Here is a 9526-nt window from a genome sequence, read left to right on the forward strand (position 1 = left end):
CTCTCTTCTTTCCCTCAATAACATACGGCCATTGCGCCTGAGGTAAATGGCAACAAATGACTGTAAATCGTATAATAGCATAACTTACGCATCGATAAAAGTCATGTTTGTTTAGCCGGGCAAGGGTAGGAGGTGGTCTGGCTTCGAAAACGGCCCTGCTTCTCTTATTAATATCTATTAGGCCATGGTCGTTATTGCTGCGCTCTCTCTCCCTCTCTCCCTCTCCCTCTCTCTCTCTCTCTCTCTCTCTCTCTCTCTCCCTCTCTCTCTCTCTCTCTCTCTCTCTCATCCGTGTTTGGCGATGGAGTTCGTAATGAGAAACAAACTTGATAAATTGCATTGACTCTTCATTTGTGACCCATGCATAGATCATGAGGTTAAACAGGAGTGTGTGAGAGGTAATGAGAGAGAGAGAGAGAGAGAGAGAGAGAGAGAGAGAGAGAGAGAGAGAGAGAGAGAGAGAGAGAGAGAGAGAGAGAGATGAGAGAGAGAGAGAGAGAGAGAGAGAGTCTAGAAGCCCCTCCAACCACACACACACACACACACACACAGACACATAGACACACTGCCGCTGACCAATCACCGAGTAACAAATATATATGCAAACACACACACACACACACACACACACACACACACACACCACACACACACCACACACACACACACACACAGAAGGTGAAAAAACAAGTAAGGAAGAGGAGATGAAGAAGGATAAGTAAAGGAATTGATGGAAGGAGTCAGAGGAGGCGAGGAGAAGATTTAAGTAAAGAGAGAGAGGTGGAAGAGACGAGTGAGGAGGAGGGGGAGAATAAGATGGTGCATTCTCAGACAAGGCGGTGAGATTTACATGTGTGCAGTTACACTCGAGGTGAAGTCTCACATCTTCCTCTCTCCTCCTTAGGGAACGCACAAGTACACGTCCTCCTCCTCCTCTTCCTCCTCCTCTTCCTCTTGTTTTACTGTTATGCCTCCCGCTCAACCTCTCGCTTACTTCCCCGTCACAATGGCCCTGGAAACATCTTCACGGCCTCATGGGAATCTTCAGCCCCCTACCCAACCCTTCCCCAGCATCTTTACCCCTCCTCTCCTACCCAGCCCAGGGATCAGTACTCACTCAAGAGGAATTCTTGTACCCTCTTCCACCGCCCCCCCCCACGGAGCTCCTGTGTGTGTGTGTGTGTGTGTGTGTGTGTGTGTGTGTGTGTGTGTGTGTGTGATCTCTTCGCTTCTCTCCTCCTATTTCTCTTCGCATCTTTCCTCCTCATTCTCTTCACTTCCTTCATCTCCCTTTTCTTGTCTTTCCTTTTCTTTCCCATCTCCTCCCAGCCTCCCCTTCCTCCTCACCACACAAACACCCCTTTTTTTCCTCCCCATCACACTTACTTCCTCCCATTCGCGCCTCCTATCTACTCCCTTCCCATAGCTTTACGTCTTCAGACCCACAGACGCCCACAGACACCACCCTCCGCCCCCCGTCAGCCACTAGACTCCCCACTCCGCCTTCAGGATCCCCCCAAAAATGAGCCCCAGACACTCATGCCCCCCCCCAAGATGGCATCCCAACAGCCTCTCCCCCCTCAGACACCATCAGACGCCCCTCCCCGCCCCTCCATGTCAACGCCTGCTGCTCCTGACACCTCCGGCAGGTTACATCACGCCCTTTGGATTTGTCACTCACTTTTCCGACGCTTCAGTGTTGCCATCTCCTCTGAGACGCCGAGAGAGAGAAAAAAAAAGAGAGGAAAAAAGAGAAAAAAGAAAGTAAGAGCGACAGAAGAGGAGGTGGTGGAGGAGAAGGAGGAGGAGGAGGAGGAGGAGGAGCAAATATTTCGACTAGTGTACATGTGGTTTTTTTTCACTTTTTTTCTCTCTCTTTCTCTTTCTTTTATTATTTTTTAGACATAGGTTGTCTCACGCTATTTTTTTGTTGTGGTGGTGGTGGAGAGAGAGAGAGAGAGAGAGAGAGAGAGAGAGAGAGAGAGAGAGAGAGAGAGAGAGAGAGAGAGAGAGAGTGACAGGTGAGGTACGGGGCCAGGAGGAGGAGGGGAGAGGGTCACCTACTCCCACTAATGAACGTGTACTCAGCTCACCGTCATTATTTAGGTGTTGGGAAATGAAAGAAGCGGGTTTGTGTCAGCTGAGGTGAGAGTCGTCTTCCTCCTCCTCCTCCTCCTCCTCCTCCTCCTCCTCCTCTTCCTCTCATGATACTTTCTTTATGGTTTTGGGTCCTTTCTCACCATTTTACCTTTGATGTTTTCTTTTGCATCTCTCTCTCTCTCTCTCTCTCTCTCTCTCTCTCTCTCTGAAGCAGTAAGTATGATAAAATGACTTTCAAAACTGCCAGACAAGAATTAAATGTAATAAATGCTGTATGGTAATATTAATTCATCTTCCTCCTACTCCTCCTCCTCCTCCTCCTCCTCCTCCTCCTCCTCCTCCTCCTCCTCTTGAAGACTCAATCGCCCACACATAGTCACTTAAGAGTCTTTCTACATCATTATCTTGTTACATTGGTTATTACTGCGACTCTCTCCTCTCTCTCTCTCTCTCTCTCTCTCTCTCTCTCCTCTCTCTCTCTCTCTCTCTCTCTCTCTCTGGGTTGTTTCATGGTTTTGTTTTGTTTGATTGTTTGTTTGTTTGTTTGTTTGTTTGTTTGTTTTTTTGTTGTTTATCTTTTTCTTTCTCCGTTATTCTTATTTTTGTTATTATTTTGCTTACAAAGACTTGCATCATTTATCAGTTCTGTATCCTTTGTTTCTCTTACCGCCATCGTCTCTGTCTGTGTGTGTGTGTGTGTGTGTGTGTGTGTGTGTGTGTGTGTGTGTGTGTGCGCGCGCCGCATGCAGAGAAGAAGTATAACCTCACATATCATAAAAATATATGTTATGTTACAACAAGCGATCTACACACCTGAGAAGTCTGTAGGTGTGGTGATGCAGGTGTGTCTTGTGACAGGTGTGTGTGATTTATTTTGGTGTGCATGTTTGTGAGCAGGTGTGGAAATGACAGCGGCACAAGCACAAAGGCCCTGTATGTGTGTACGTGTGTGTTTGTGTGTGTGTGTGTGCGTGTTGTGCTTGGTCTCACCTTAATTACGCTTGTTAATGACTTAATTATCAGGTGAGGTAATGGCGTTGTGATGTTCCCCAGGTGTTTTCATGTTCACCTGTGGCTTTGAGGTTTATTTTGAAGCGGGCCACATTTTTATCGTCTCTCCCTCTCTTTGTTTCCTGTTCCCGTCATTCCTCCCTCTGCTTTTTCCATTGTTATTACGACCACGCTGCTTGAATTTACGTTACGTTGAATGTCACCGGCCTGTTCCTCTCATTATATACACCGACACGCACGCAAAAACAGGTTTACACACACACACACACACACACACACAGAGAGAGAGAGAGAGAGAGAGAACAAGGTGCGTAGTTACAATTTTCTTAGTATTACAGCCTTGCCAAGTCGTATCATTTCTCATCTCTCTCCTATCTCACATGGGTATAGCCTCCACACCTCCCAGTACCACCTCCCCGCACGTCCCCGCACCTCCCTACACCAGCACCTCGTTCACAGCGCAGCGTCCGAGGCGTGGAGTTCACTTTAAGTACGCAGCGAGACTACCTTTTAGCGTCTCTACGAATTAGAAGGTAGGGAAGCCGTGACCACGCAGCAACTCTCTCGGAACGATCAATCCCGCCGACAAATGATCACCAGTATCGCCTATAATTGATACCTCGAGGTGTTGGGAGGAGACTGGCTCAGCACCTTGCCTGTCCTTATCTCTCACGCGGCATCTCGCCAGACGTGGGTAGTGGTTTGGCTTGAGTTTATTGCCGATGGATTGGCGTGGTGGTGTGAAGTGGGCGGGTGTGAGGTGCGGCAGGCCAGCGGGAGGGTGAGAGAGGGAGGAACGTCCAGGGTTGCAACACGGAGGACGGGAGGGAGGGACAGGGATGCTAGAATGCAAGGAAGGGAGGATAGGAGGGAAGGGAGAATGGGAGATAGGAACGGAGGATGGGGAAGAAGTGGCGGAGAAAGGGAGGGTATGGGTGAAGGGACGGAGTGAGGGGGAGAAAGAAGGGACGGGTATACCAAGGTGTGAAAATCTGCTCCCAAAATGCCAAGGGATGGATAGACAGAGACCGAGAGGGAGACCGAGAGAGGGAGAGAGCGAAGCAAAGAGGTGGAAAGGAGGAGAATGCAATGAAGCAGTAAACATAAAAGATAAGAATTACGAAACACGGAAATAATACGGCAAGGGAAGACATACGCACGTGAAGATAAAGATGAAAAATGAAAGAGGCACAAAGTGTTAGCGGGAACACGAGACAGGGGGAGATAAATAACACACGGGCGAAAAAAAAAAAAAAGGGGGGAGGAAGAGAGTGAGAGAGAAAATGATAAAGGAGCGAAATAAGTAACACGGGTAATAATAACAATTGAAGGGACAGGAGAGAGAGAGAGAGAGAGAGAGAGAGAGAGAGAGAGAGAGAGAGAGAGAGGAGAGAGAGAGAGAGAGAGAGAAACTAAGACACGGAGACAAAAAGAAAACAAAATATACAAACGAAGAAAGAAAAAAAAGAAAAAAAAAAACGAAAATGAAGCGAACCACAACAACAACAACAACAACAACAACAACAACAACAACAACAACAAAAACTACAAGAATGAGAGACAAGAGAAAATGAGGTGTGTCTTGGCCAGGTAACACATCGTAAACGTGTCTGGCGAACTGAAGACGAGGTGAAGGTAAGATTAATAATAATAGTCAAGGTGAGGAAGGCGAAAGGGAGGAAGGTGTGATGGATGACCTGAGGAATGGTTTATAAATTACCGATTGGATGATGTTGAGAGAAGAGCGGGGTGGGGGGAGAGAAGGAGAGAAGGAGGGAAGGAGGGAGAGAAGAAGCATGTCCGCACCTCATAGGAGTGAAGAAAGGGAGGGAGAGAAAGAGGAGGAATGTATGGATAGATTAACCGTGTTAGTGGGTGATGAAAAGCAGGTGGGAAGGAATAAGACAAAGGAGAGGAAGGAAGGAACGAAGGAGAGGAAAAGCAAAAGAGAAAGAAAGATTAAACGTGTAAATTTGAAAGTATGAGGGATGGAAGATAGAAGAGAATAAGAAGGGGGAAAATGAAAGGAGGAGAAGAAAGGAGAGAAAGAGCGAAGGAGGGAAAACTCAAGAAGGACTGAGACTCGAGATAAACGAAGAAGGAAGAGAAGGGAGGGAAGATGAAGAATAGGGAGAGGAGGAGGAGGAGGAGGAGGAGGAGGAGGAGGAGGAAGAGATAAATAGAGGACATTACCACAACACACATAATCATGAGTTGTGGAGGAGAGAGAGAGAGAGAGAGAGAGAGAGAGAGAGAGAGAGAGAGAGAGAGAGAGAGAGAGAGAGAGAGAGAGAGGATGAATGAAAAATAATAACATTGCTCTATTTTCATGCAAATTGTTTTCTTCCCTTCCTTCCTTCCTTCATTCATTCATTCCATTTTCTCTCTCCCCCATCTCTCTTTCTCTCTCTCTCTCTCTCTCTCTCTCTCTCTCTCTCTCTCTCTCTCCAGCTTCTCATATTTGGCTTACGTATCGTTACTTTCACTCGTCCCTCGCCCAAAAGAAATGCTCTCTTAAGTTCCCATATTTTGCCTACACTTGCCTATTACCGGCCTGTTCTTTCACTACGTCTCTTTAATATTCTTCCTTGTCCGCCTCTTATATTTTACTTTATCGCTCCTCTCTGCCTAAGCTCATATTCTCTTTCATTCTCTCATTTTCTCTCTCGTTCTTTCTTTCTTTCTTTCTCACTCTCTCTCTCTCTCTCTCTCTCTCTGGTCTGGTCTTCTCTTTCTCTTCTTCTTTCTCTCATTTTCGTGATGTTTTCCCTCATTGCTCCTTGTCTAAATTCTCCTTTCCTCCTCCTTTCCTCCTCCTCCTCCTCCTCCTCCTTTCCCCCATTCTCTTCTTCACAAGTATGCCTCGTTCTTCCGATACCATCCTCATTTGAACCTTCCCCTCCTCTTCCTCTTCCTCTTAACATCTTTACCCTGTTCTCTTTATCCTCTCCTCCTCTGCCTCCTCTTCTGTACATCCTTACCCTGTTTTCTTTATCACACCTCCTTCTCTTCCTTCTCCTCCTCCTCCTTCTGCCGTTAACAGCCCGGTATAAACAGCCCTCGTTACCCGGGGAGCTAACAAGGTGCCAACGCAACTCACCTGCCCATTAATAGCCGGGGTTGAGACGAAAGAAATTGACCAAAACACAGATTCCTTCAGATTTATGGCGAACACCCGAAGGCGGTTCACATTAACCCTGATAGGAATTGAGATGCTTTCCAATCCTCTTCCCTCCCTCGTTTGCAGGATTAGAAAACGATAGGAACAAAATCTTAGCCTCTCTGGCCCGTGTGTGTGTGTGTGTGTGTGTGTGTGTGTGTGTGTGCGTGTGTGTTTTGGGTTGGGTTCAGGGATTATTTTTAAGTGTGTGTGGTCCTTAACGGATGTGTGACGCAATGCCCAGGTGGAAATATTTGAACAGATGGCGTGTGTGTGTGTGTGTGTGTGTGTGTGTGTGTGTGTGTGTGTGTGTGGGGTGATTGGCTTCGGTCCCAGTTTAAGGTCGGTTAAGATTGGAATCGGTGGACGCTTCCTTCGTGCCATAAATCTCAGCTAATCCCCGCCATGCTAACTAGTGCCCCGCCATCAGATAGCTGCACCAATAACTTACGGATCTCTGTCTGACCTTCCTAGAAACTGCTGAGACTTGTGATGGCTGAATGAGTGTGGGTTGAGGTGAGGTGAGTCCAGGGTGTCTTAACTGCACGAGGCATGAAGGAGGAAGGGAGTGTGAAGCGAAGTTAGGTGAAGACATAACTCGTATTAGCTGAAGGAAGAGTGTGAAGTGACTGGGAGGTGAGGTTAGGGTGTCGTAACTCGTACTGGGGGGGTGGGGGGGAGGGACGGAGAGTATGATATGTAGGAGGAGGAGGGGAAGTGATGAAAGGACTCTGAACACGAGGGTAACACATCTCCTGTCTCCTGTCTAGCACTGTCTGTCCTCCCTGCCTCCTATATATCTCCAGCTGTCTCCATCCCACCATCCTCACAGCTGCTCCATCATTACCCTCCCTCACTCCATCACCCCCAAGCCCCCAAGCCCCCAGGTCCCTTCCGCCAATGACACCGCGTCGGCCCCTTAGAGGCAACCCGTGGAGGGCGTGGCGGCGGGCGGGTGAGGCGGTAATGGGCAGGAGTGAGTTCGTAATGACATGTTCTGGCGTAGTAATTGTCGGTCTGGTCGCTAGGGGGCCGGGCAGGCTGGCGCTAAATCATGACCTGTCCACAACCGCTGACTGATCGCCTCGCCTGCCTCCCTCTCCGCCTCCCTGCCCCGCCCGGCGCTGTCTGACCACTTCTCCCGCTTCTGGCCTGCGACTTACGACCTTGTTCTGTTAGAGAGAGAGAGAGAGAGAGAGAGAGAGAGAGAGAGAGAGAGAGAGAGAGAGAGAGAGTGTGGTGATGGAAGAAACCACTTATTGACCTCCTGTGTTTTGAATCCACTACTGACGAGAAGTGGTGTTTGTTCCTGCTCCTCCTCCTCTTCCTCCTCCTCCTCTCCTTCCTCCTCCTGCCGCAAACTGGAGGAGGCGACGAGAAAGAAAGAGGAGGAAGAAAGAAGCGACAGGGGTAACCTCACTCCAGCCGTGCTCGCGGGAATGGGGCTGCAAAGGGCGCAACAAGAGGCGGTTTCATCTCCCGGTATATTTACGCCGTGGTAGCGAAAGAAAAGAGGCGGCAGAGCGCTTTCTTGGGGACCCCGCTATCGCCCGTCAGGAGCGTGGAGCCTAAAAGATCACGCTCCGGGCCGCTCCAGACGCTCCCCTCATCACATCTTGCAAATTCAACCTGGCGACATGAACATCTTTCACGCCCATTCTCCATTTTCTCTTCAGTTTTCCCCGCCACTTCGTTTTCTGTGGATACTTTCAGGTGCGGGTTGGTGCGGCGAGGGGGAGGAAGAGGAGGTATCAATATATCGGAGGTAATACTTGAGGAAGGGAGAGATGGAGGGAAGGAAGGAGGGGGCGTGTGTAATTGAGGGGAAAGGGGAGGAAAGTGCCTTCATATTGGAGAGAACATTTGGGGGGAGAAGAGAGGGAAGAGGAGGAGGAAGAGGAAAGGTGCATGAGGTAGAGAAAAGAGAGAGAGAGGGGGAAGAGAGAGAAGCATCGCATATCGGAGAAGACATTGTGTGTGTGTGTGTGTGTGTGTGTGTGTGTGTGTGTGTGTGTGTGTGTGTGTGTGTGTGTGTGTGTGTGTTGAAGCGTTTTGTGTTGTGGCGCTGATACACTTATTGTAATGCTATGGGACTGAGCAGGGCCGAGCAGACCAAGGGAGGGGCCGAGTGGGGCTGAGTGGGGTCGAGTTTGGGCTGAGTGGACTTGACTGGAGGGAACAACACAACACATCCTAATGGTTATGACCGAACGGGGCGAGAGATCCGTCGGGGCGGGCGTGGAGGGGCGGGGAGGGGCGAGATTGTGGGAACGGGGGGCGGTTGTGGGTAGTAGTTGTGTTGTGGGCGAAGCTGAGAGGTTGCATGATGCTGCGTGGGAGAAGGAAGGGCTGGTAGGCGTGAGGTTGTGGGGTTGTGGGCAGTGATGTGTTGGTCGGGGGTGGGGTGAGGTTGTGGGGACGTGAGGTTGTGCAGTGGTGTGCTGGTGAGGGGGTGTATCGGGGCTGCGTGGGGCGGGGAAGGGCGGCGTTTTAGCGGTATTTGCGGTGCTGCGGCCCGTAATGCACTGCCTCCGCTGATCCACCGCCCCCCGGCCCCATCACTCGTACATAATTACACACATTGCTCGGGTTTACTGCCTGTTGTTCTGGCTGGATTATGGCACCAAATGGCCGTCATTTTGCGAGAGGGAGAGATAAAAATATGGCAAAATATCTCGCAAATTTCGTATTAAGCCAGAATTACGCTGGAAATTGTTGGGAAAAAAAGGGAGAGAGAGAGAAAGAGAGAGAGAATGGATGGAGGAGCAGACATCCACGCGGGCATCCACATATCCGCGTATCCGACTTCAGCACATCCACAATATTCGGAATACTGAAAAAAAGAGAGAAAAAAAATAAAATATGAAGCTTTTCCGCAGGGTGAAGCAAAAAAAAAGGGGAAGAAAGACAGAAAAATAAAAAAAAATGAAGCTGTAGGGATGAAGCAAAAGGAGAGAGGAAAATGAAGCTTTTCCATTGGGTGAAAAAAAAGAGAGTGAGAGAAAGAAAACAAAGACAGATATAGAAAACAAAAATGAAGCTCTCCGTGGAGGTGAAGCTCGATTCCCGCAGCACGGGTTTGGAAGGAAGATAAATATTTTCGCTTCATCTCATAACAACACGGCGCCTCGGCCCAGATGGGAATATAATTGAAAACCACAAGACGGGCGGACAAGAATTTACCTTGTGGTTGGCATGCAAACTTGTCTTTACCTGCAGATTATGGCCTGTCCAATTTAATTCTGATGATACGGT

General features: G+C 48.9%; 1 protein-coding gene across 1 annotated transcript; it reads left to right on the plus strand.

Moving 5' to 3' along the window:
• The first annotated feature begins 1006 nt into the window (after positions 1–1006).
• Positions 1007–7194, plus strand: LOC135091916 (uncharacterized). Its single transcript, XM_063989981.1, has 3 exons — positions 1007–1109; positions 1427–1649; positions 7104–7194. Exons 1-3 carry the CDS (start codon positions 1007–1009, stop codon positions 7192–7194), a joined length of 417 nt encoding a protein of 138 aa, XP_063846051.1.
• Positions 7195–9526: the final 2332 nt, after the last annotated feature.

This window comes from Scylla paramamosain, chromosome 38, assembly GCF_035594125.1.
Source record: "Scylla paramamosain isolate STU-SP2022 chromosome 38, ASM3559412v1, whole genome shotgun sequence".
Classification (NCBI taxonomy): Eukaryota; Metazoa; Arthropoda; class Malacostraca; order Decapoda; family Portunidae; genus Scylla; species Scylla paramamosain.

What these genes read in the sequence shown, in the direction of transcription:
- LOC135091916 (XM_063989981.1), top strand. Translation starts at nt 1,007, where the DNA reads ATGGCCCTGGAAACATCTTCACGGCCTCATGGGAATCTTCAGCCCCCT. An exon ending in CCTACCCAGCCCAGGGATCA is followed by an intron (nt 1,110 to 1,426) that starts GTACTCACTCAA and finishes CCCTTCCCATAG; the next exon opens with CTTTACGTCTTCAGACCCAC. An exon ending in GCTCCTGACACCTCCGGCAG is followed by an intron (nt 1,650 to 7,103) that starts GTTACATCACGC and finishes CCATCCTCACAG; the next exon opens with CTGCTCCATCATTACCCTCC.